Consider the following 27,495-nt stretch of genomic DNA (forward strand, 5'->3'; position numbering starts at 1 on the left):
AGAGGGCACCTCTGCCATCCCTGGAGCTCTCATGGACGGTGCCTTAGCACCAAGTGAGTTGCTGACCGCACATTCAGAATAATAGGATCTTGGAGCTCAGAGGGATCTTAGCATATATGCATGTCTACCCTCACCCCTCCTTGCACTGCAGAATTACTGATAAATTCCACAGCGGTGGGAAGAGGGAGCACTCATCCTCGGCTAAACACCTGGGAGCAGAAGGGTCTCATTGTCCTGTTCTGACTTTCATGGTTCTGTGTCCTGATCTCAACTCCCTAACTAGGTTTGGGGCAAGGACTGCCTTTTACAGTGCCACAGCGCCCACACAAAGCAAGGCAATCAATAAATCCTTCACTGAAGGCCTGACTGACTGCAGGAATTCAAGGTCACTTGAAATATCAGGGTCGCTGCATTGCACAACTCCAAAGAACACCATTCAAATTATATTCCATGGTTGTGCAAGTCTCCACCTTGTAAAGTTTAGACTGGGCTTTTTTTTTCTTCCTTTTTTTTTTTTTCCTGAGAGAAACTTAAGAAATTCTTTATTGGAGCAGAATTATTCTTTTCCTTATCCTCTGACAGGAAGCAACTACATGAGTAAATTTTCCCAACTTTCTGAGGAATCTATGTTCATCAGGGACCATGTATGGCTGTGTGAATGTGTGCGTGTGTGTATGTGTGCATGTGTATGCGTGTCTGTGCATGTGTGTGTGTAGAGCTGCTCTGTTAGGAGGAAAAGTTTGACCATTTTTATCTAGTCTTCAAGAGGCCACTGCATATATATCTTCTGGAACTTACTATTAAGGGGAGTTTTCTCCAGTTTGAAAGATGCCTTTGAGCTCCTGGCTTTGTAAAGCACCCCAGAGCATGATCCATAAGAACCCAGAACATATACCTGTCACCCAGTGAGCAAAGGGACTGTTTGTGGCTACATGGTTTCTGTCTTCCTGAAGTTGAAGAAATGCAGAGGAAAGGGGAGGGAACAGAGGGGTTCACTTAAGAAAACCCTTTGTCTGCTGTTGTGTTTTTCAAACTGACAGGTGTTTGTTTTTTCTCCTGTCTCCCCAGGAAACCAAGTGCTGCCCCCTGGAGCTTCTCTTGGAAATGGGCTTACCCCAGAGGCAGCCAGAGACCTTGGTCTTCCTGCTGGCATCGCGGTGGCAGCCTCCCTTATTGATGCCCATGCTGGAGGACTAGGTAATCATCCCTCACTCCATGGCCACTACCAGTGCTGTCTGCACACGGATTATTCCCCAGAACCTAAGACACTCCTTTCCTGTTTATAAAGCATCAAGGCCTGGTGATTCAAGATATAGCAATATAAAGTCTTTTCACAGTTAAGCATTAGGATAGAATTATAGAACTTATTAAATACAAAATTTATTTATAATTGTATTAATCTTTCCATACAGAATAATAGAAAATAATGATCTGAGTCAACATGTGGATGGTTCTTTGGTTTACTAAAAATTTGAAAAAGATATGCTCACTTCCACTGGCATGTCTGATGATGGTTTACCTACCTGTGCTGTTTCTTCTAAAGGTGCTCCATAACTCTTACAAGTCTAATTGATTTATTTTCATAATTTATTTGGCTTATATTCTTTATCCAGTTACTTGAGTGTAGTTGTGATTTCATCTCCTAAATAACTCTCAAACCTAACATCCATGTACTATGTATTCTTATTTCAAAGACCCATTAAATACTTACTAGTCTCAATCATGGTGCTAGGGGACAATGACTTTAAAATAAAATCAAGGTCTCTTCCCCCAAATTCAATGGCAAGGCAGAAAATGAGATAAGAATTACAGTGAAATGTGGTAAGTCTATCTTCTTCTTTATCCTTATTGCATTTTGGGGGGTGGTTCCTGGGGGTTGTTCAGATTCTCAATAACTCTCACTTTAACTATAGCCACATCTCTTTATTTTTTTTAGTTCTTCTTTCTAGCAGTGTTCTTTTTTTCCAATTATGGCTCAAACCTCATGAGATCACTTTAGTAGATCATGACCATTGAACACTCAGAATAGAACAGGCCAGAGTAGAAAATGTCAGAGTGCATCTCACAGAGCAAGCTTTGTGTGGTGAACTTAGGTTTCCATTTTATGTCTCTGTGCATGTGTGTACTGGGCCATAACTGAAAATGAATTTCTCACCATGGGTCATAGTCAAAAAAACATTGAAAGATATTCTAGTCTATACTTCATATTATGGCCAAGAGTTATCTTTTAAATACTTACCGAGACTTGTGTTCCCAAAATGCTGTCTGAGCATTACACCTCTGTCTTTGCACGTGTATTTCTCTTCCCAGGATGATTGGTCCTCCACTTCTCCCCATGGCTAACTCCTGCTCTAACTTGAAGACTCATATCGTATGCTTGCTCCTCTGCATAGCCTTCCATGGGACAGATTTATGTAGAAATTCTCCAAGTTGTACTTCTCTCAGTGCTCTTCCCCACCCCTACTAAGTAATGGTCACATTGTGTTGTAATTACTGCTTTATCTGCTTGTCTTTTCCACTAGGCTAGGAGCTCCTTGAGGACAGGGGATTATATTATTCATTCTGTGCAGAGCCCTGTGTCTGATTCCTATAGGTGCTTAATAAATTTATTAAATGAATAGCCACATGAAGGCAAAAGTAACGTGAAATAACTTTGACTTGTAGAATGAAAGTTAATCTGGTTCTTTATGCAGCAGATTATTAAGCCATATCCCGCCTTCTGCACAGTCCATGGACTCTCAGAATAGGAAAGCTCTCATTGATCCGTGACCGTGTCTGTCTTACTCATCTCTGTGTGTTTAGGTACAGCGGTTCTCAACCTGTGGGTCGTGACCCCTTTAACGATTGAACGACCCTTTCACAGGGGTCGCCTAAGACCTTCCTGCATATCAGATATTTACATTACAATTCATAACAGTATCAACATTACAGTTATGAAGTAGCAGCGAAAATAATTTTATGGTTGGGTCACAACATGAGAAACTGCATTTAAAGGGCCAGAAGGTTGCGAACCACTGGTTTAGGATCTAGCATAGTGCCTGTGGCATAGTGAACAACCAGTAGTACAGGTGGGTTGGTTGATTGGTGGATAGCAGTGATTGCAGGCAAGGATGCTTCTCTTCCTTTTCAGTATGAACAGTATGTGCTTTTGGTTTTTTTTAAATATTTTTTTTGAATCCAGAGAGGAAGGGAGAGAGATATAGAAATATCAATGATTAGACAGAACCATTGATTGGCTGCCTCCTGCATGCCCCCTACTGGGGATCGAGCTAGAAACCTGGGCATGTGCCCTGACCAGGGATCGAACCATGACCTCCTGGTTCATAGGTCGATGCTCAACCACTGAGCAACACCTGCCAGGGCAGCAGTATGTGCTTTTGATTGAAATGTCATGACTGGTTTTTAAGGACAGGCACAGAGAACTTGGGGTCTAGGTAGGTTCCTGGCCCCTGGTAAGCCTGACGTCCCATCATGACTAAGGCCAGGGAAGCCTTCCCCATCATGCTTTTCCACTTATCCCTGGGGTCACAGTCTCAATCATCCACCCCCACCAGGGGACAAGCCCTTGGCTGAAAGAGAGAGGCTACACCTTGGGGAGCTTCAGGACTCGATTTCCCTGTCCGTTTCCCAGACCTCCCTATGGGATGAACCAATACACCTTCTTGCTTCTGCCCAGGACTCACTGTGCCCTCCAGGAGGGAAAACCGCTTTCTCTATGGCACCTGGAACTTGTAGACACTCAGAGAGTGTTGGGTGAATTGGACTGGGAGGAACCCACACCATTAAATGTCCCTACTCTTGTCCCAAGTCAGTGAAAGAAATTTTACCCTTAGAAGTTTTGGCTGAGGACTTTTGTTCCCTTTAAAATACAAATACTCTTAAGTAGATGAGTTTCCATCATATTTTCCAAAAATAAGTTGTTTAACTGGAAAGGTAGAAGGACTTTGGATTCTTAAAAGGCTGCGCTTAGGGGCCAGCAGTGGCTGGGAAGGACACAGGAAAGGGATTCCCAGGGACTATGGGAGAGTAAAGACCTTGTTAACTATTGTGACTGAGTTTTATCCTCTTACCCTTCCTTGTACCTCCACCTCTCCCCTCAACCTAACAGCCACTGCAGGATTACATGTCTGGGGAAGAGAGGAGACCTGGGAGGGAGCATTCAGTCTCGTTTGCTACTACACCTTCACCCCCACCAGGATGTGGAGAACCGAGGCCTGAAAGTCTTGAAAAGATTATCTACCTTCTAATCATGTAGTGACTACAGGTATAGATTGAGTGCCTGCACACCTGTATGTTGGGCTGGGCACTAGAGATTATCAGCCATGAACAAAGCAGACAAAGCCCCACTCTTTTTGGAGAGAAAATTCTGGTTGTTCCCTCTTGGCCTGCATGTTCCTAGCTCAATAGTAAAAGTTTGAGAAGTGATGAAAGCTCTGAATATGGAGAGTGAATATTTGGATGTAAATTCTTATTCTCCCTACCTGTGTACCTTGGGCCAGATACCATCCCTCTTCACACTTCTGTTTCCTCTTCTGCAATAAGAGATAGCAATGGCCCTGATCCCTTTTGCTCAGTGGTTAGAGCATTAACCCTTGGACTGAAGGGTCATGGGTTTGATTCCCAGCAAAGGCCAAGTACCTTGCTTACGTATTCACACCCAGGTCAAGGCACATACAGGAGACAACCAGTCGATGTGTCTCTTTCATATTGATATTTCTCTCTCTCTCTCTCTCTCTCTCTCTCTCTCTCTCTCTCTCTCTCCCCACTCCCTTCCCTCCTCTCCCCACCCATTCCTCTCTCTCTAAAAATCTATGAAAAAAATATCATATAGTGAAGACCTCATTTACTATTGTGACCAAGTTTTATCCTCTTACTCTCCTTGTACCTCCACCTCTCCCCTTCACCTAACAGCCACTGCAGGATTTCATGTCTGGGGAAGAGAGGAGACCTGGGAGGGAGGATTAAAAAAAAACATAGCGGTGGCCCCTCACAGAGTTGTTATAGAACTCATGATGTAAGTAGGTAAAGCAGCTGGCATAGCATCTGGCACATAGTAGGCCTAGAATACTGAGATGTCTCTTTGGTTTTCTTACTCCAGAACCACAATGCCTACACCAAGGAGGAACTTTGTAAGTGGAACTTCTCAGAATTACCACCCTGGAGAACTCTCCTCCTTTGGAGAGGCAACTGGGAAAGAACCTCTGGCTTTGATTCCCTCTGCCTTCCCTGAACCCTAGGGTTCCTTCCCGGGCTCTCTGTAGCAGGACCCAGGGCTCGCTGCTTTAAGATGCTGTATGTTTTGAGGGCTGAAACAATGTCAAGAATGGTTCGATGGGCTCTGTGCTAAGAGATCGCTGAGTGTCAGGGTGAGAGTCCAGCTTTGGAAGTCGGAATTGGGTGCCATCCAGGCCTCGCACAGACAACCCCTGGCAGTTAGGGTCCCTGGCCTGGCCTGGCCACCCTTGTGTCCCACATTCTGATTAGTAGGAGGGGCCAGCGCTCTGCTTTGGAGAAATCCTCCTGGACTGTCATTCTCAAGGGAAGCCGGGGACTCAAGGATCAAGATCAAAGAAGCGAGTGAAACTCAGCTCATGCTTTTTCCAGCTCTGGAAAAAGAAGAGGAAGGACTCTGTGGGAATACAAACCAAAGATAAAAGAACATTTTGTTCTTAAGGTGCTGGTTAGCGAGCTCTCCAGCAGACAGCCAGAAGATAGGAGTAGCTTTCTGTGCTCTTTGTGGGGGTGGTTCTGGCCAGGGCTCCTGCTGCTGCTATTTTTCTAACTCACATAAATAGTGTTAACTTTGTTCCAGGTCTGTTCTTGGCTCCAGTACCCAAGCTGTCCCGAAAGGCAGTAACAACCTGATTTCTGTTTCAGGCCCCTCTCCTCTCAGTTGTTTTTATCAATCAAACTCCTGATTATCTGTGAAATCTTGAATCTGGTGTTATCTCCTCTGGGAGCCTTCCCTGGCTCCCCAAGCTGACTTATGCACTCCTTCTTGTTTGCTCCGCCCGTGTCTCGGATTTGCCTCCATTACTGTACATATTATACCGTTTTGTGTGTGCAACTTTGCCTCATCTACCAGTTTGCAAATGCTTTGAGAAAAAGCACTGTGTCATTTCATCCTTATATCACAGCATCCAGCCCAGTCCTTTGCACATGGAGGACCCTTAACTCGTGCAAATTCAGCGAATGAGTGAATGGCATTCCCTCCATTAGGGAATGATATTACAACTGAGAACTGTAGCTCCCTCTCATTACAGAGGCAGTTGTCCCTATATACCTGGCTCAATGCTCCAGGAAGCAAAACCATGTGCTTTGAGCACTCCCGGATCCACTCCAAACATCTAGAAATCAGTGTCCTTTGTGCTTCTATCACATTAGCAGGAGTTGGTCAAACTTTGTGCCTAGGTTTTGCATCACTCTTTGGTTCCAGATACTGAATTCTTGGCCAGATGTTGAATTGACTTAAGTTGCTTATCTGGGCCAGATGTTGAATTGGCTTACGTTGCTTATCTCAGTTGCAGGTTCAAACCAAAATGAAGATGTAGAATTTCTTTCATTGTTTCTCCCTCCACCCTTTTTTTAGTTGCAGAAGAGTTGGGTTAGCCAGTCGTCCAGAAAGAGCTTCGGATTCATGCCCTCCTAAAGCAAAACATAATCCAGTGAACAATAAGACATGCCAATTTCCTGTTTCACTGTCAGCAGTGTTCTAGAAGCAACACTGATTCTCAGTGCTACTTTACGTGTACTATTCTTTTGTTCCCTTTTTCAGATGAGACAGTGATGCTCACAGAGACAGCTTACCTTGCCCATATTCACACAGTAGGTACAGGGGTGTGATTTAAATCCATTTTGATTCCGGAGCTCACACTTTTCATCCCTGTGCCATGTGGAAGAAAGAGCTTTTCTATTACAATGTGAATCATTCCATAATCGCATAACCAGTGTTTGCCAAGATTTGATCTTGAGTCTGACTCCAGATACTAGTTTTTTCCTCTATACTAGTGATTCTCAACCAGGGCTGATTTTAACCCCCCACCTCCACTCTCAGGGGAAATTGGCTATGTCTGGAGACATTCTTTTATTGTCACGCCTGGGGAAAGGGGGGATGGTTCTGACACGTGGTGGGTAGAGGCCAGGGATGCTGCTAAACATCCTTCAGTGCTCAGGACAGCCCTCAACAAAGAATTGTGTAGCCTCCCATGTAGTAGAGCTGAGAATGAGAAACCCTGCTCAACCTAAACATCTCCATTGATGTCATTTCCCTGCGTCGATTCAGTTGATTTTTGTAGAAGCCAAAAAGCAGCCCAAAAGAAGGGTTCTGCTAATGTGTTAGTACCTTGTCAACATATATTTTATGACATTAACTCTTTAGTAAAAAGAATTGTGAGATAAAAAAGTAGAGTGAAGACTGTGGAATGGAGAGTGCAGGGTGATTTCCACCTCATATGCCTTCTAAGAGTCAATCCACACTAGACCACGTGTACTTTCAACACGTCACATACAATCCCCACTCTGCTCAGAACAGAGATTTAGGGTGGCCTCCCCTTCTCTCCCCACATAGACAGTCCTACTCATGCATCAGCACTCACACTAAATGTCACTTCCACTGTGGAAACTTCTCCCAACTCAGCCCCACCTTAGGAAGAATGAGTCCCTCCCTACTCTTTGTGTCTGCAGCACTTTGCACTTGTTTCAGTTTTCCCACCAAGTCGTGTTCACCTCTGAGTGATCCTCATCCATCATAGAACCCAGGGTCAGTCCTCAGGAAATCAGAGAATTCATTAAGATAATAAAGGTGAGAGGATTTCCAAGGCTCAGAAAGTAGGACTGCTAAATTTGGGTGAGGCAGCTTTTAAAAAAATATAGATTTCTAGGCACCTCCCCCAGCGAGGAGTCTAGTTACAAGGTAGAACAACTTGCCTGTGGGACACGTTGGCATCAGGCACACAGGTCAGAAGCAATAGGGCTGTGCAACTGCCTGTCTGAGAAATCAGACCAAACCAAAGCCATGCTGAGAAGGAGCCAGGCCAGACTCAGGCCAGGAGCTGGGGGCTGGAGGGAGCCTATCCAACAAGACAGAGAAGGTGGATCCAAAGAGGCAGATGGTCTGTAGGGAATGGAGGGGATTAGAGGAGCAGATAAAGCCGTGCGGGGGAAGCTGGAAGGAGAGAAGCAGTGTCAGTGCCCAAGCAGACAGAGCCAGGGCAGTTCTGGGAGTTCCTGGATGCAGCTCAGAGGGGAGGAGGACTTGGTTAATGCGATTTTGAGTTTATCCTTTTAAGTTGAGGTTTAGTTTAACGAGAACCGCCACTGCCTGAGGCCTGAGCAGCTGCATGAGCTGTGGTGAGGGGCAGAGGGGAGGCCTGTGGGAAGGATAGCTTAGGTTTCCTGTCCCCAGGCCCCCAGCTTCTCCCGGAGGTCTGTGCTTCTCTGGACTGTGAGGACTTGGCCTTAGCCAGGAGACCTGTTTTTACTCTGTGGTCAGAAAGTTGGGAAGAATCTGGGGCCTTGGAGCTACAGCCAGCTCTCTCTGTCCTACTCATCTCTAAATTTTGTGCCACGCAACTCAGGAAGTACTATTGTGAACCTGCCCTGGACTGGTAACATCTGTAGTTGACACCCATGCTTCTGTTTGAATAATGAGGAATCATAGGCCTTAGAGCTAAAACGTCGCTCAAAGGATTTTCTGTACCAGATTCTTCAATTTGCAGATGAGAAAACTGAGGCCTAGAAAAGCAGTGAGTCATCCAAGTTACCCCAGTCAGAACTGAAGTTAGAAACTGGGAGTCCTAACACATCAGCCAGGGTCCACCCCCATTATGCGGCACTGTCTCCAGATTAGAAACAGGGAATCATTCCAGGAGTCTGGACTCTATGGGTCGTGTGAAATAAAACCAGGCTTTTGAAGCCAGGCTAGCTATTATTTGACTGTGTAGTAGGGAGATCAGTCATATCAAAGTTGATATTTTGTTGATTGATGTTGATATTAATCACATCTGTGTAGAGATTGGCCATTTTAAAGCCATTATCCAGATATTTTTATCTCCCGTAATGAGATAAAAATATACCCAGGAGGTAAGGGGATTTGCCCAAAGTTACAGGATCAGGACGGGTTGGATCAAGACTCAAACCCTAGCCCTGCTGTGTGGCTCAGTGGTTGAGTGTTGACCTATGAACCAGGAGGTCACAGTTCAATTCCTGGTCAGGGCATATGCCCAGGTTGTGGGCTCAATGCCAGATATAGGGGGTAAAGAAGGCAGCTGATCAGTGATTCTCTCTCATCGTTGATGTTTCAATCTCTATCTCCCTCTCCCTTTCTCTCTGAAATCAATAAACATACTACATTTTTTTTTAAAAAATTCAAAACTTGATCTATGTGTCTCTCCCATGACTTCACATGTGCTTTGGTGCAGCTTTTGTGTCAAACCATGAAACAGGTGCCACCAAGTCAGTGGAGCAGTGGTAGTTCTGTGCCCAGAAGCCCTGATTTCAAGCAAATCTCTGACAGCTCATCAGCTTCAATAACATATCTAATATTTAAAGGGAATTTTTAGCCAGAAAGTTCTACTTTTTCTCTCATGTATTTACATATGACTGAAAAGATGAGCTGCTATTCCCTTCACTGAACTTGGAATGAAAACAAAAAGACTAACCCAGCCCCAGGTCCCCATACTGCCAACCACCTGTTAGGAAGACTTCCCACTCCAAGTTCAAAAGGTGGAAGACTACAGGAAAAGTGTTTGTTTGGGGGCCCCGAGTCTAATATTGCGCTTACGTCACTGCTTACAAGAGTAGGCTTACCCAGAGGTCCACTGTTTCTCATGGCACAGACACACAGCATCCAGTTAATATCCCAAGCACTACTGTTTACTTTGGGCTTGCACGTCAGCAGCTGTTGGTGGGAAAATGCACATCTCCAGTTATCACCCCTAGGGACAGCCTCCTGTCTGAACCGTTGGCTGCTTCCTTATCATCTCTCCATAGGCCTGGTTAATTTCCTTTTTTTCCATTTTTCTCCTAACTGTGCATTTGGGTAAGTCATAAAGAACAACGAGAAATACTTTTTTCTTTCACTATTCTGGGATCTAGGCATTTCCTCATAGCACCCTGCAGCCAGCATAGATGTTAGGACAAACTGAGAAGAAAAAATTATTGGAATACAGAAAAATTGCACTCGTCTTCAATTATAACATTCAGCAGCAGACCTCACCCCAACTTTCCATAACTCTAATCCTCATCATACACTATCCTTTGACTTTGATGGGAGAATTTGGCTTCTAAAGACAATGAAAATGAAATCTCTTAAGGAAACATAGCACAATATTTAAGAACATGTAACTCATTCAAATCCTGATTCCATTTGGGAAATCATCTGACACTCTGTGCCTCAGTTTCCCCATTGATGAAATGAGAACAATAATAGTACATGCCCCACAGAGTTCTTTAAGAATAAACAAGTGTGTATCTGTAAAATATTTAGAACAGTGTGAGACAGTGTTGTGTTGTGTATGTTTAGTTATGAATAATGTCATCTCAATAGATTTACATTATGAATGATAGCAAGAGAAATTAAAAGATCTTTTCCGTTATTTTACAGTTGTGTGCCAGGCGTTGTCATAGAGGTGTTGGATATAGTGAACAAATACAATTTCCTACTCTCGTGGAGTTTCCATCCTGCTGTGGGAGTTCATAAACTCTCATGTAAACATGTGTGCATATCTTTATGTACATAGTATGTATAAATGCATGCATGTATGTTAAATACATTTGAATATCAAGAAGATAAAAATCATGACTACAGAAGAAATACACAACCTTAACATAGACAATTAAGACATTGACATTGTTCAAGATTTTGCTTGCCTTGGTTCAGTCATCCGTTCAGTTGGAGACAGTAGCTAAGAAAAAAAGGGAGGGCTGAGACTTGGACGGGGAGCAATGGAAGAATTAGGAAAGGTCACCAAGAGCAAAGATGTGTCCTTAGAGACCAAGGCTAAGATCATCCACACCCTTGTGTACCCAATTACTATGTACAGACTCGAAAGTTGGACAGTGAAGAAGGCAGATAGGAAAAAATTGATTCATTTAAAATTTGGTGTTGGAAGAGTCTACAGATACCCTGGACAGCCAGAAAGATGAACAAGTGGTTCCTAGAGCTAAGGAAGCTTAATGCATCACTGGAGGCAAAAGTAACAAAACTGAAGCCATCCCACTTTGGGCACATCATAAGAAGGAAGGGATTTTTGGAAAAGACAATAATGCTGGGAAAAATAGAAGGCAGCAGGAAAAGAGGAGGGCCAAATATGGAATGGGTTGACTCCCTAAAAGAAGCTTTAAGCGCTCTTATCATGAGCTAGGCATTGCCTACTTGTAAGTGTTACCTAGGAAATACTCGATGTGGACAACAAGCTTATAGCGTATACATTCTCACCACCTCCATTGATGGAATGAAGAGAAGAACCTTGTTCTGTCTGACTCCTGGCCTCTCCCTCATACTATTATAAGCTTCACTGAAACCCGTGTTGAGTTAGCCATAGATTATTTTATTTAAACAGGTTAAAATAAAACAAAATATGGAGGATCTTTGAATCCAGTGTTCAGGCCTAGAGAAAACTAAGGCTCTTTAGACAATTTGTTTAAAGAGGTGTTAGGCTTTTGACCTGTATTGTTACAGGTTCCTGAGCAGAATTTAGCCTGGAGAGTTAAAGTGTACCTGCTTGTGACTCACCACTGTGAGACCTGTGTGGGGAGTGAGGGGGTCTCTCCCAGGAGTAGCAATAATATGTGGGAACACTTTGCATGCCTTCTACATTCAGGCCTCTCACAGCTGAAAGTTGTAAAGAAAAATCCACACAGTTCAATTCTGTGAAATATATTAAATATGCCTGAATAATGTGGCTCTTGTGCATATATCGTCTGCTTTACTGTGGTGTAACGTTATTGCCCAGCCTAATGCATGCGGCCTAATAATTCCTTCCCATGTGCATATCTCTATCATTTAATGTAGCACATAGACAATAACACTTAAATATTTCAATATATGATTGTATTATTGTCTCCTCCACTTAGACTGAGCCTTTTGTGGGCAATGGAATCTGGTCGTATTCATCTGTTTAACTTCAGACCCCAGCACTGAACCCAGCATGTGTATGATTGGTGAATGATTTTGTTTTTAAACAATATGCTAAGCACTATACTAGTTACTGTGGTGAAGACAGTAATGTAAGGAAATATAGATATAACTTTTGGACTACATTCTTTAGGAATTTTGGAAAAAAGGAGATGTTTCTATCAAAACAGTGAGCAAGGGAAGGACAAAGATACTAATATTCATTGCATGACTTCAGCATGACAGAAATGCACTGGACAATTTGAATGTATCATCTCATCAATCCCAGCAGCTTGCTCAGGGTCACACCACCAGTGATACCCCAGAACATCAAGGAAGTGGAGGCGTAGCCTTTGAACTGACCTCAGTATAATAGGTATTTTCTCCACTAGAATGAAAGGGTAAATGGTTGGTGTATTCACAAAGTAGCATCTGAAACAGAAGCAACATGGTGAATCTCATACACATGCATGTCAGAAGCTGGCCCAAGAAAACGTGCTGAATGGTTTAAAATTCAGGCAAATCCTCTAGTCTAGAAGTCAGATAATGGTTTCCTTTGATGAGCATGGTTTCTGGAAAGGGCATACGTGTGTGTGTGTGTGTGTGTGTGTGTGTGTGTGTGTGTCAACAGTACCTTAACATGATAGGTAGAATTCCAACCTCTTCAGCTGAAATTTGATCATCACTTATTGCTGTTAATAATAGTGTTAATTCAGGGAGTTTCTCTTCCTTCGGCCATCTTATGGATTGAGTTTTTGTGTCCCCATGACCCTCCATTCATATGTTGAAATTGTAACCATCAATGTGATGGTATTAGGAGGTCTGACTTTTGGGAGATGATTCAGTCTTGAGGGTGGAGTCCTCATGAATGGGATTAGTTTCCTTCAAAGAAGAGACTCTAGAGCTTGCTCTTTCTCTCTCTATTGTGAGTCATAGCAAGAAGTCAGTTGTCTATAAACGAAGAAGAGGGCTCTCACCAGAGCTGGCCATGGAGGCCCCCAGTCTTCAGTCACCCAGTTTATAGTATTCTGTCATAACAGCCCCAGTTGACTAAGACAGGCCACACAGCCCCATTGAACGGGTAGAAAGAGAGGGAAAGAATACCTGTGGACCTGTCAAAATTTAGGCTGAAGGTTGGCAAGCAGATAGCAGCATGTGAGAAGGATGGGATGATGAGAAGGACTAGCCATCTTTGGGGGACCATGCCCAGTGACAGCACAGCAGGTCAGAGTGGAAGTTGGTAGGCCTGGCAGGGGTGGCTGCTTCATGTAACCTCATTCAGTTGCCACCTTGGCCAATGCTGGAGAAGACCCGAAGAGCCATCACCCCAACGGGCTCACAAGGAGATAGCACTGACTGGAACACATTCTATGTTTGCCTAGAGGTGCTTTGAGGTGGTGGGCTGAGTGTTATTTTTAAAATCATTTAAAAATTTAGAAGGAGAGGAAGAGTAAAAAATAATGTGGATATACAGCATGTGTATCTATGACTACCCATAACACCCTTCCCACAACCTAATGGTTGGAAAGAAAGCATGATTTCCAGAGCCTGACTACCTGGGTTCCTGTTCTGCCATCACCTATTCTCTGTGTGATCAGTTGTCAGTTACTTAACCTGCTGGGTCTCAGTTTTTCATCTCCAAGATGGGCATCATAATAGTGGTTGTGAGGACTAAGAAGTTAATGTATGCAAAGTACTTAGAACAGTGTCTGGCATTGGTAAATACTGCCGAAGTGTTAGCTGTTATGATGGTGAGGATGTCCAGAAGACCCAAGCCTTTCCAGATGGGCTGCGGCAGGACCAGGAGTGCCTGCAGCCAGTGTGGAGGAGGGCCCGGATCTGAGGTCTAGGATGAGGAGGGCCCCAGTGAGGAAGCCTGCTGGACCCACACCGAGGAATCCATTCCTCCTGCCAGAGGCCTGTTTGTGCTTCTGTTGCTGTGTCCTCAGTGTGCTGTGTACCAGTGTCCTTGGCTCCCAGGAGATTGGAAGCATTTTGAGGACAGTGATTATGTTATTTTCAAGTTTTATCTCTCTCTCCCCATCCTCCCAACGCCACCGCCCCCCCCCCCCCCCCCAGAGTGCTGAGCACATTCCTGATGTAGAACTGAAACATCAGTAAATGTATCTCCAATGGATTCCTACTGAATGGAGCAGGGAGAGAATACTATTCGGGGCCTAACATGAGCTAGCGCTGTTCTTTCAAAATAAGATTGTATTTTTACACTTTTCCTTGGAAATCATCAGTTCTCTTTCCAGATATGCTGAGGCTCAAGGAACTCGGACTCACTTGCAGTGAGTAGGTGGTGGTGTCTGGACAGATCTCCCTGAAAGCACCTTCTAGCTGCCGCCCATTCCCTGCTAGGGCCTGGGACAGGCACCGGAAGGAGAGCAAAGCCTGGCCAGGCTGCTGTCCTGAGAGAGTAGGCGACAAGAGCAGGTGCAAAGGAGGAAGCGGAGGGCTTGATCTTGGTCTCCGCTGAAGCAGAGATGTCGTTCCAACTCTAGTTTTTGAAAAATGCCAGTGCATTCCTCCTGGGACTTTCTGTAATTCATTTCTGCTCTCATCTTGCACTCTATTTATTTACCTAAGCCTTTGTTCTCCTTGAAACGATTTCAGCCACATGTCATTCATTGGGGTAAAACCCTGGGCCCTTCATCCTGCTCAGGTTTTTGTTTTTGTTCCTCTCTCCAGCTGCTCTACATATCACTGAATTCTGACTCTCTGGCCTGACTCTTACCCGGTGGTGGGGGTCACCTTACACTCCAACCCTCCCTTTCCCAGGAAGGAGGCGGGGGAGTAAATTCAGGATCCAGCCTCAGGGATCTATTTTTCTTTTCTGTCTCCCTGTTGTCTGAAGCTTGGGGCAAGGTTAGATTAATCAGTCTAGGTGTGGTGGAGGCCTGTGACCCTCCCCCGGGGAAATCCTAGCCCCATAGAAACTTGGCCTGGTTCTGGCTCTCAGCGTGAATTCCAGGCTTTGAAGACTCTGTCAATGTTCAACTAACCCAGCAAAACCTCTAGAGGTTTGATGGAACCGAAACTCCGCCAAGGGAGGAGGGAGAGAGCCTGGCATCGGAGGCTGGGGAGAGAGGAAAGGTAGCATGCCAACTGAGATCTCTTTCTCTGAAATGTCAGGCCTTTTCCCTTAGTTGAAGTGTCCTGAAGAGTCAATCTGAGCAAGTGCCACCTCCTCCTGGGATTTTTCTGGAGCATCTCACTGGTCTGCTCTGTGCCATTGAGGGGGTCATGGAGGCTGCTAGTTTCCATCTCCAAGGCTCGAGGAGCCTCCAGATAATTTTATAAATGAGACCATTTATCTAGGAGCAAGAAAGGGATGCTGAAGGTGACCTAGTCCGGGTGTCTCCCAAGAGAAACTAGACACTAGCATTTACTCAGCAGTTCCTATCTCTCAGGCGCTAGGCTACTTGCCTTACAGGGTGGCCAGCCATTCCATTTTGCTCATGACTGGAGAGGGTGGCCCTGGGGACACTGGATATACAGTGCAGAAACCAGGAATAATGACCCTGTGAATAGATGCCATTATTCCCACCTTATACCGGAACAGACTGAGGTGCAAAGAGTTGAGTTAGCTTATGGAAGTTTGCACAGCACACTTGAGGTGCTGCTGGGACTCAAATATAGGTGGATCTAACCTCAGACCCAGAGAGTTCCACCACACAAATTCCTCAGAAGACAAGGCTTGTCTTCTTCATACTGTGTAGCCCAGCAGCCTTGCATCATCTGATTATCTCTCTCCTGTGTCTTTGTTTTACTGCAGTGCCTTCCCTCCCTCTCCCCTCGCTCTGCTGACTGACATAGCTCCTCGCCTCCTTCAGGAGGCCCTCCCTGACCATCTAAGCTAGACCGGGGCTCAGGGCTCCCTGCTTTCATTAGACTTATTCAGATCTGAGTCACCGGCTATTCCATGCTATCTTCAGAGCGTCTGCCTGTACATCTTTTCACTTTGGGATCTTGTAGAATGAAAGGAAACAATTTCCATCTTTAGATTTCTCGCTGGGGATCAATACATAACTATTGAATTAATTAATTTATAAAATATCAGAAGGCAGCTGTATGATTTAGATTCATAGTTTTAGGGCTATTTAAGGATTAATTCTATCAGCTACATTTGTGATACTTGGGCCAGTTCTCTTAATTTTGGTTTCTTTTTTTCAGAAAGCAATTTTTGTGAGTTAGCTTAGTCGTTTAGATGGGATTTCAACTTGACCATTTATATGTCTAATGCCTGTGAGCAAAAAATTGGCTTTTATGAGGTCATAGATGAGACTGTCCAAGTTACCTGGAGGCTGTGCTGAAGTTTGGAAAAAAAGGAATTTCTAAAATCAAGTTTTTGCTTTGTCTTTACTGTGGATTTTGCTCATGTTTCCTAAGTCTCAGATTTTCCAGCTATTACATGTTAGCCTACCTTTGAGATTTTATCTTTTGTGGTAGAAGGGAGGAACAGAGAAGTGAGATTCAGTTGTTGGAGGGTCTAGTCTTTGTTTTCTGGCTCTCACAAGGCTCTTGTGCTGGCTTCTGATTGGTGCAAGTTTATGGTAGAGTGTGGCCTTTAGGCAGAAATGACAAGTGCCATCACCAAGTTGAATTGCAGTGTGAAGGGTACCATATGTTATCGTGGCTTTTAGAGATATATACAGCTCATGGTTTCTTCTCAGTAATGTTTAAAATGTTAGCCTGGATTGTTATTACTACCGTGCGCACTCTTTCTAACTCCCCTGGGTCCCCCATTATTCTGTCATCAGTGTATACTCAAGGACAAAACAAATGTCCCAATCAGTCTAAGTAAACCAAATAACTCTGGTATGGCACACACCATGCTGAAAGGGAGGGCTTGGACTGTGATGCCAAGCCCTGCTGTTAACACCAAAGATGGAGAGATGTCAGTAGTAACAACAATGGAAAAATATATTGAGTAAACTATGCTCTACTCACTTAATCTTTGTAAGCACCCTATGAGCTACATACCACCATCATGGCAATTAGATAGATGAGGGGATTGAGGCACAGGAAGGTTAAATGATTTGCCCATTTTGCCAAACTTAAAATCAGGCAGTCCAACTCTAGAGCCCTGGTTCTTAGCTGGTATGCTCTAACTAGTTCACTTACCTAGTAAAAGTCTTCCTCAGCTTATTTAGACAAAGACCTTTCCTATCATCTTTCTGGCTCTGGGGAGGGTGAGATGTGGGGGAGGTGGATGGTGGCAGCGTCAAGGGATATAACATTTCTTTGTAGACAATCCTATAGGATTTTCTTTGAAGGCTAACCTACTTTAGGATTGAGATTGGATGAATTCTAAGCCACATTTTTTTCAAAGTCAGGTTGATGCTCTGTCAAACAATGGGATCACGGAAATCTTTTCAGCTGTGTCACTCCCCTTATTTGTTGGGCTTGAGATGAACCCTTTGGGCTTGCCTTTTGGCAAGACAGCAGTAACTCCTGAAAGTGATCTGAGTTCAGCTGGGCTGTCTGCGAATGCTTAGAATTCTTGTTGGTAGTTGAAAAGAAAGGAATTAGATTCTGTAGGCTCCATGAGACTTTGAGTTAGGTAGGTCTGCATGTGACACCTTCTTCCCCTAATCTAGCTCCAAGGACCTGGGACAAAATACTTGAAAACACTCTGGTCTCATTTTCTCTATAAGTAAAACAGTATGATAGTAACTGCCTCTCAAAATCGGCATAAGAACTTCATACCACAGTATTTGCAAAGCGTCGGGCACAAGGTCCTTTCAATAATCACAAGGACCTCAGGACTTTACTCTTTACCAGTGACTTTGAAGCTTCCAAACAGGTCGGGTTGGGAGGCTCCAGCCATTTTACTCTAATCTAGGAGTTGTCAGTCGAAACTCTCCAGGCTGTTTCACCGTGAAGTCATATTTAAGATACAGAGCATTGCCCAGGATTAAATCTGCTGCCTTTATGTAAAAAATGCCTTGTGCTTTACTAGTAAGTGTCTTGTGCTACACACATTCATTCATTTGTTCAACAACAACAAAAATCAGTGAGCAGGTGCCAGACCTGCCCTGGCCTCTGTTTGCTCCCAGTCTAATAGGTGGAGACAGCTATTTAAACACATAAATTACAGCTACAATGATAGCATCTGTACAGTGTTGTGTAGTAAGTACAAAGGAAAGGAGCTCTGAGGGTTTTCCCTAGCTGTGTGCCTGGTGGAATGGGTGGAGAAATGGTTAGGAAAGGCTATGTTTCCCAGGTTGATTGCTGGGCATGGAGTGTAGTGTGGACTTTTCTCAGCAGAGGGACCCGCATGAGCAAATGCTCTGGGGCATGGAGGAGCCAGGCTCATTCAGAATTAAGCAGAAGGCTTTATACTTGTAGGTCTCGGACTGCTGTAGGTCTCAGACTTAAGAGCTCCCATTTGTTGAGTACTGGTTTATTGCGCATACATTAATATCCCCATATTGATTTTTGTAAGGTGAGTGTTGTTATCCAGAATCCCCAGACATAGAAATTGAGGTTCTGGAGATCAAGGCATTTGCTCCAGGGTATGTAAATGAAATTCCATCCTAAGTCTAAGGAGAACCATAATAACAGACAATAATAAAAACAGCAAGGCTTCCTGTAGTTCTAGTCGTGTTCTAACCTGCAGTGTCCTCTACAGCATCCACTAGCCACTTGTGGCTGTTAAATGAATGAAAATGGACTAGAAGAGGAAGTTCAGTCCTTCAGTTGCACTAGCCATATTTCAGGCGCTCAGGGGCCACGTGTGCCTGGTGACGTCTGTGGGCAGTGAAGATACAGAACTTCTTCATCATCACAGAGTGTTCCATGGGGCAGCACTGGTCCAAGTACTTTACCTATCTTAGCAAATCTGATCCTTATAACAGTTCTATGAAGAGGATACTAGTATTCAAATTATACAGATGTGGAAGCTGAGGCATAAACAAGAAACTTAACTAAGTCACAGGATGAATGAGCCCATGTTTTTAAGTACAACATTATAATGCTACCCCATACATTATATTCTGTATAAAAGAAATGCATATTCATCCAAAGATAGGATTCAGAGTCTTCTTGTATATAGTCTGGTCTTTGGTCCTCTGTAGAGAAAATGGCTTCCGTATAATTCTTACCATTTCAGGAGCTGACAGTTATTGGTGCGGGCTTTGCATACAAGAAGGCATTGTCTCCAGAGACCTTCCTCCCCAGGGACCCCATAAACCTCTTAGCCAGCTTAGTCAAGCAACTCATTTGATGGGATTTTTCAGTTTTTCATTCCCCAATGGCCCAATCAGGAATCTCAAGTTGATACAGTCTTAGGTAATGTTCAAAACCCTTCTCATCCTTTTTTTCTTCAGAGATGTCTGAGGTTTGTTATTTTTAAAGATGCCAACATATTCATAGCAGACTTTTATTTTTCAAACATAGGGGATAAACTTCAGACTAGGAGACTGAAATCTTGGTGAGCCCTACCTCTGCCTCCAAGTAGCTTAATAAACTTAGACTAAGTTACTTCACCTCTCTGAAATTCAGTTTCTTCAACTGTGATCTGGAAATCAAATAATACATATCACAGAGTTTTCTAAAAGCTAAATGAAGGGTGCAGTGTTTGAGGATGCTTTGCAAGCTATAAAATACTTTTTATAGCTATAAAGTATGAGATAATTATAACATAAATGCTAGAACTTGGGGTGTTTTTCTTCTATATAACCCTTTAAAGTTTTCAAAGCAGTTGTGGCTTCATAAATTACAGGATAACCTACTCTTAATCATAACATTTGCAAAGTCTCTTTTATTTATATAAATATAGTAGATATTCAATAAATGTTTGGATGGAAGGGTGGATGGTTAGTGGATGGAGGAGAGGGAGGGAGATAGCACATAGGGTAAATAAGAGTTCATGACGTTTGAATTTTTCCTTTTTAACTTTGTTTTAAAACATATTCCTTCATATGAGCTGTGTTCTTGTGAATGTTGAGGGGTAGAAACCATTATATAAGAGGCCCTGAATTGATTCATAGACTCAGTAAGGTTGAATTTCTACTATTTGTTTTTTCATTGAATAAAAATTTATTGAGCAACTACCATCAGCTGAGTATTTGTAAGGTTCGGGGGAAAACACATTTGAATATGCCACTATTCGTGTGGGTGTGTGCCTATTTCTTCAGCTGCTAATTTTAAACTTTCTGCAGAATGCTGAATAAACTGACACTTGTACAGTTGTATGAGGGCCCAGCAGTGTTGAGGGTTGTGCTTGTCCAAATCTCATCCTGTGAATTGTTTCCTGATGTTACACGTGCAGCCCATGACTCCTCTATGAATTGCGAAATGTGTTTATTCAGAAAGGAGAAAGTTCCTCTTGCCCTGTGTTGCTTTCCCTGTTTTAGCCCTCCAAGCTCTGTGTGGTCAGAGAGAAAATGAGAGAGGTCAGCTCTCAGGGTCATGTGATCTCACAGCCGGCATCGGCTCTGTACTACTGAGTATAGAGAACCTATCTTGAGGGGACATTGGACATGACCTGCCTCTCGCTGGTGCTGAATGAGCCTGGCTCTAGGTTTTCTAAGTCTCCACCAAGAGATGGGAATGAAGGGTCTTGGGAGGCGGTTACACTTTACCTGCTGTTTTAGAAGAAGCACTGTGAATATGTGTACTTAGAATGATTGAGAAAGGACCTACATTTGCGATCCATTTCTCTCACTGTGAATGTGAGGGAGCAGTTCAAACTTTCAGGTAGTTTGGGGCAGAAATGGGGCCAAACCTCAGATTTTGCATGTTCTAAAGAGAGAACATGCAACTCTGAACCCATGGCGCCTACAAATGTTCCATGGTAATGGACACTTCCTAATATATTTCCTTTATATAAGACCATTCTAACATCATAAAGTGAGGGAGTATAAGGAGGACATGGGCTTTGGAATCAGACAGGACAAGGTGAATCCTGGTCACATCCTACTCCTTGGACAAGTTACCCTGATTTTTTGCTTCTGTATCTGTTGAAGGGGAGAAAGTATATTTATGCTTTAATGCTATAAAGATTAAATGAGATAATATTTAAAGTACTTAGCCTCTCACAGATATCTGATATGTTTTCTGGAAAGGAAGAAATAATATACTATCTCTTATACAGAGTGAAGATGACATTGATGATAATGATGGTGATGGTGATGAGGGAGGTGAGGTTCATGGTGGAGTGACCGAGCTACCCTTAATCCCTTCCATTTTTAAACATTTCTCAATATCAAAGCAAATATATGATACTGTTTATTTTCTTCATCTTATACAAGTTCTTTCTGTCTCCATTTTTTTTCTCAATGTAACACATTGGTTCTCAGATTCTAGGCCTCGATGTATCAACAATGAATCTTCTAACTTGAAAAGAAAGAGAAGTATTTCCCACACATTTCTTTTCCCCATTTGTAACCCCTTTCAGGATTGAATGATCCTATACAGTACACTGAGTGTGCTTATATATGTGGAACCAATAAATGTGGATCATCATCAGAAATTCCCTGAACGTATTTATAACACTGTGGACCAGCAGTGGCCAGCCTCTTTTCTGTTAAGGATCTCAGGATCAATATCATTAAGGCCCCAATATATTGAGATATACAGATAAGTAAACGTCAATCACCTGGTTATTGCATTTTTATCTTGGAGGAAATCTAAGCCCCAGCAGTTTGGAATCAGACGCCCTGGGTGTGAATCCCAGCCCCGCTTCCTGAGCTATGTGACCCTGGTTACATTACTTCACATTTCTGAGCTTCGGTTTCCTCATCTGTATAATGGGGTGATAAAAGTACCAGTCACCTTTGGTGGCTGTAAGAATAAAATGGGATATGTCTAAAGAGAGAACATGCAAAAAGAGTTCAATTAAAAGGAGCTCATGTCTAGTGTTTCTTCCTGTCCAAGAGCCTTTTGCCCTGGATTGGGCCCTGTGTCATTCAGGGTCCACCCAAAAAAGTATAAAATGCTCTAAATATGTAAAAAAGAGGGAATTTAATATTCTGAAATGGTGACCCAGATGATAGAGGAGCTAGGAAGGGCTGTGTTTCCTTCCTAATATAAGCAAGCCAGAGAGAGGTCAGCAGATGGAAGCTGCTGCTTCCCTGGGCTGAGGAACAGAGGAAGGAGGTGGTATTACCAAGCCCAAGGGTGGTAGACACCAGGATGTGTGGGAGTCACGGTGGCCCTGCCAGCAGAGCTGAAGACATGGAGGAAAAGCAGCCACCAGACACTGGGACAGGAGTGGAGGAGACTTACTCTGGCCTTCCACTTCCCTCAGCCCTCAGGTCTCCTGGCTGACCTTGGCCGACTTGGCATCTGAGGACAGCAGTCTGCAGGGGCAGCCCCACAGTGCTGAGCAGAGCGGGGGCCTCGGGAAAGCCAGTAGCTCAGGACTCTTACAGGCTCAGTCGCAGACCTAACTGCTATGGTAACAGACACAGAAAGTTTGAAAGAGCCTTACTTCCCCCTGCTGCTGGGCCTCTGAACAATAGCAGAGGTTCACAGCTGGCTGTGCTTGGGAAGGTAGAATTTGGAAAAAGTGCTGGAAAAACCTAGAAAGCTGTTGGAATGTAAGAAGCCTTTCAGGGACCCCTGGATCCTGCTTTCTGGAAAGGTATGCTTGCTGAGCAGCCAGCACCTTCAATATCTGGGGATTTGTGACCAGAGGAGACACCCTAGCCCGCCCTTCACCTACAGAACTTAGCATGGACCCACCCCCCTTGGGAAACCTCCTCAAACCCCTACAAATGAACTCAGCTGCCCACCCCCGTGTCTCTTACTGTCACATACTGACCCCTGCATTGAAATGGTCCCCTCCCTCCAGACTGTGAGCACCCAGGACAGGACCTGTCGTCTTTATCCATGCATCCCCAAGCATTCATACTTTCATTCCCTGTTCTGTGCTAGCAGCTGTGGGGAGAGTGGGGGTCTGGGCTGCCAAACGTGGGTACAGCAGTGCCAGCTTCAAGCAGATTTCATAATAAAAGGAGAGGCAGGTGGTGTATGACTTTTTACTGGTGGGCTAGGGAAGCTTAAAGGTGCATGGGAACACTGGACAGGGAGGTTCTATCTTCCAGGGAAGCCTTCTGGGGAAGTAACATTTGAGTTAGGGATAAATAGGACTTATCCAGGCAGAGAGGCTCGGGAATGGTATTTCAGGCAAAGGGGAGAGCAAATGCAAAGGTCTTGAATTGGAGAAGAGCACTGAGTGTTGGGGATGGAGGACAAGGGTGGCATTGCATGGGGCTGATGAGGTCAGCGGGAGCTGTTCTCTCATGCATCCCAGTCTATGTCCTTCCCCGAGCACTTTTCACCTCTTGCCTGTGTTGTAGTTAGGAATGTTTGCATGTTTGTGGTTCCCACATCACTCCTACTTCTATTTTTGTGCATAGAGGGTGCTTGTTGATATTTGAACAAATGGCAGCCAATTCTAGGCTCTAACAGTCTCTTTCGATCTCTTGTCACATTTGCAACTTTTCTTGCCCAGCCAGTATCAAGGAGTACAATCTGAGTTTGATACTTAGCTTGCCCAGCAAGTATCAACGAGAAGCAGCCTGAGTTTATACCACTTATGGGAAACTCTCTGCTACCTGGCATTCTTTTAACAGAAACTCACTGTCCATCACTTTGGCCTTTACCATGCAAGTCCTGCAGTATGTATCAGCAAGAATGGTGGCCTGAAAGGATTTGGTCATCAAGCCTTCTTTGAGATTGAAATGTGATATATTGAATCAGATTCCATTCAGCATTGCTCCTTGCTAGCAGTGTGACCTTGGATGGGTCTTTAAACCTTCACATGTGCCTTTATGTGTGAAGTGTGTGTGTCATTTATAGTATCAACCTGACAAGATTAACATGAAATGAGACTGCACATATAAATATTCAGCACAGTGCCTGGTATTGATCGAGCACAACAATCACTGATAGCTGCTGCCTGGAGTATTCTAATTTCATTTACTCCTATTATTACAATGTTAGATGCCTACAGTGACCAAAGGAAAGTAAACACAGAACCGGGTTCCTCGTCTTCCCCAGGCTGGCCAATATGCTCTTTTGGTTTCTATTTGAGACGGGCCTACGCATGGAACACTTGCTTTCTCAATGTTGCGTGGCTATAAAAAAGAGTGTTTTGTGCTTGTTTTTAGCTGTCTTTTTTTTTTAAGAGGATTTTGTTTTGTTTTTGCTTTCTCACAGGAGTGATTGGAACAGATGTGAGAGGGCACAGCCTCGCTTGCGAGGGACAGCCAGTGACGTCGCGGTTGGCTGTCATCTGTGGAACATCTTCTTGTCACATGGGGGTGAGTCTGCCAGGCCAGGGTTAGGGGGAGGGCCCACGCAGGGGAGGGCAGCTGGGAGGAGAGCTGATCTGCCAGCCCTTCTGCCCCCTTGGCTTCTTCTCTTCCTGTAACCCATGCTAGTCTAGCCGGGAGCCCGGCTATCCCTCCAACAGCCTTGATTAGATTTGCCAGATCTTTTTCTGGGGGCCAAATTCTTAAAAAGTGTGAAAAGGGTTGAGTATGCCTTTAACATCACCCTGGCCAGAGAGCCAAGGTGGTGTGAGGGATGAAACTGGATCCAAAGATGACAAGGCCTCGCTCCCAGACTGATCTCTCACTAACAGGGAGCCGAGCCTTCTCTGCGAGGGTGTCTGTTTTCCTTGGCTGCCGAGCTCCCTCCCAATCGATATAAATCCATCTCCCTGGGAGCGGCCTGATGATCTATAGAATTAGGCTGCATATCATGACTTCAAAAGAACACTGATAAGCAATTTTCACTGTGTTAATTTTTCTCCGTGAATTAGTGGAAAGGCTTTCTCCAAGATTGCAGTTAAAATTTAGTGCCTGCCCTAAAATTTATATCTTTTTTAAATGCATGAGTCTGAAAGCATTCCATTTCGATAAGTACCCATTTCTACCATATTTTTATTTAAAAGTCATTACTCTGTTAAACTTAGATGGACGACTCCTTGGATTTTTCCCAGACAAGTAAAATAGCAGGGAGAATGGGGTGTGGGGGGAGGGGGGAGGAGGAAGGCAAAGTGGGGGAGACTGGGGAGATGAGCAAGGATTAGGGTGGGGTGTAGTCCAAGGTAGAAGCTCTCAATTATGAAGGGAATCACAGGCCATGAGAAACTGTTTAATCACTGTAGAGACCAAGGAGCCATTTTCACAGAGAAATATTTTCACAGGAGTGATCCTCTGCTCTTGTGTCTCGGGCTGTGCTAAACCTTGGGGACAAAAGGATGACACAGGGTCTGTCCTTGATGAGATGGGGTTGTACCAGGTATTATAAGGCAAGGCCCCCAAATATAGATGCAGGTTCACTTGTGATACAGAGCATCTGCTATGCCCCAGGCATTGTGCAAGGTGTTCTCGCGTCTTCCCCTGTCACAGAGATGGTGGAGCCAACCCCATTGGTTTCCAATCCCGGTGCTTCCACTTCCTAAGTATGTGCCCTTGGACAGGGCACTTGACCCCTGTGGGCCTCAGATTTCTCACCTGCAAAGCATGTAGACTTACAGTAGGGATGCCATAGTGCTGTGAGGATGGAATGCGATTGTGTCATGTGCTTCACGTAAGTAAGCACATCACTAGCTTTCCATCACTTGCTAACACGAGTGTGTTTGGGCAGAAAGGAGACAGTGATGGACTCTGCCTGGGCAAGGTTGGGGCTTAGGTACCTCTTCTCGAGGGGACATTTGTGTTGTGCTGGACTTTAGGGACATAGATTTCCTTAAACTCCATGCACCAAAAAAAGAAAAAAAAGTTTTATTTGTTTTTCTGGGCAAAGTCTTAAATGGATTGTCTTTAACTGAGTTTAAAAAAAAAAAAAAATCCGGCCTTCCTCCCCTCAGCAGCCCCATGGTAAGGCCTAGCTGTCATTGAAGGGAGAGACCCACAGAGGCCAAGGCTGCCTCCGGTAGGAGGGGCCACCGGGGCTCCAGGCCTTCGCTTCCTTGATGTGGCTCTACACTTGCCAGCTTGTCTTCACTGAACGCTGATTGAAACCCGTTTAAATCACCCGCCGCTTTCATCTAACCCCACGTCTGAATTCAGGCATCTTGACCCTGCTCAACCCAGATTTCTGGGCTGAATCCAACCCAAGTGAATGTGAGCGACTCTGAGACATTCCCGCTTCGTGGTCTCCTCGTCTCTCCGGCGGGATGATACTTTTCCTAAATTATCCATTTTATAAATTGGACAACTCAGGCATGGAGAAGCCCAATAATTTCCTCAAGGTCACAAAGCTATTAGGCTGGAGCTGTGAACTCAGATCCTTCTTGATGCCTATCTGTGTCACCCAAGACTCTAAGGTGCCACAGAGGAATGGAGATGGCATGGACTTTGGGGTCATCAGAGTGGGTTTGAACATCTGCTCATGCACTTCTTGGGCCCTGTGAGCCAAGGTGAGTTGCTTCACTTCTCTGAGCCTCAGATTCTTCATCCACCACATTGGGGGTGATGATGGCAGCCTCACAGGGTTGCTGGATGACATGAATTATGTACATCACAGACACTCAGAAACGATGGGATTCTTATTACACTTTCCCAGTGATATAAAAGGCTCATGGGAAGCAACTGTTTGGGCTTTACCGAGTTTGATGGGCAGCTGCAGTTGGTTGCAATGAATGAGGGCCATAAAATGCCAGTTTATTATGGTCACGTTGTACTGGAAATAAAGCCCCCGCCCCCACCCCGCTTTGTACTTGGGAGTGGGAAGGGACCTTCTGGGCCAAAGGGATTAATCATCAGCTTTAATGTTATGTGGTGAGGGCGAGACTGTGGTCATGCTGGCATCAGAAAGTACCTTTGATCTCGCTCAGGTGCTGGGCGCCCAGCGAGCCAGCAACAATAACACCTTTGTGAGGTCTAGGAGAGGTGCAGGTCTGAGGAAACACTCCCAGGGAAACTCAAGGACCCCCTTTGTTGTGGTTCTGGCAAATAAAACCACAACTGTCAGGAAAAATTCACAAAACAGAACACAGGGACCAGAGGAGACGGTGGGCTTTTGAAAATAGTGGTTTTCAACCTGGTCTGAAGAATTCGTTCTTCCTTTCTGCTCACCCCTGACGTTCGTCATTCATAGGAACATGAATTCAAAACGTATAGGAACATTTTGTGCTCCACAGGCTGCCTCTTCCTAGATCACCCAGAATGAATGAATGAATGTCCAAGTAAACAAATATTGGTCAATAATAGGAAGCTCCCTACCTCCAAGTCCCTGTCACTTCCAAGAATCTGGGGAAAACCTGAGGTTGAACATAACACTTACTAATCAGGCCTTTGATGTTTTAGAAGATGTAAGTGTGGGCTGCACATTTATCTTTCTTGTAGATGATTTAATTAACAAGAGGGAAAAAATACTCCTCTTTGTTTTTTTGAACTCCATGAAAGCAG

General features: G+C 44.3%; 1 protein-coding gene across 5 annotated transcripts in view; it reads left to right on the plus strand.

Moving 5' to 3' along the window:
* Window positions 1-27,495, plus strand: part of FGGY (FGGY carbohydrate kinase domain containing) — a 402,080-nt gene that overhangs the window by 204,497 nt on the left and 170,088 nt on the right. For all 5 annotated transcript variants that reach the window (XM_070405226.1, XM_070405225.1, XM_070405229.1 and 2 more), the window contains exons 7-8: window positions 1,069-1,197; window positions 24,293-24,396. In XM_070405226.1, the coding sequence (XP_070261327.1) occupies window positions 1,069-1,197; window positions 24,293-24,396 (233 nt within the window). The remainder of the gene's footprint in view (window positions 1-1,068; window positions 1,198-24,292; window positions 24,397-27,495) is intronic.

This window comes from Myotis yumanensis, unplaced genomic scaffold, assembly GCF_028538775.1.
Source record: "Myotis yumanensis isolate MYYU_CA2020_CCGP unplaced genomic scaffold, mMyoYum1.0.hap1 SCAF_2, whole genome shotgun sequence".
Classification (NCBI taxonomy): Eukaryota; Metazoa; Chordata; class Mammalia; order Chiroptera; family Vespertilionidae; genus Myotis; species Myotis yumanensis.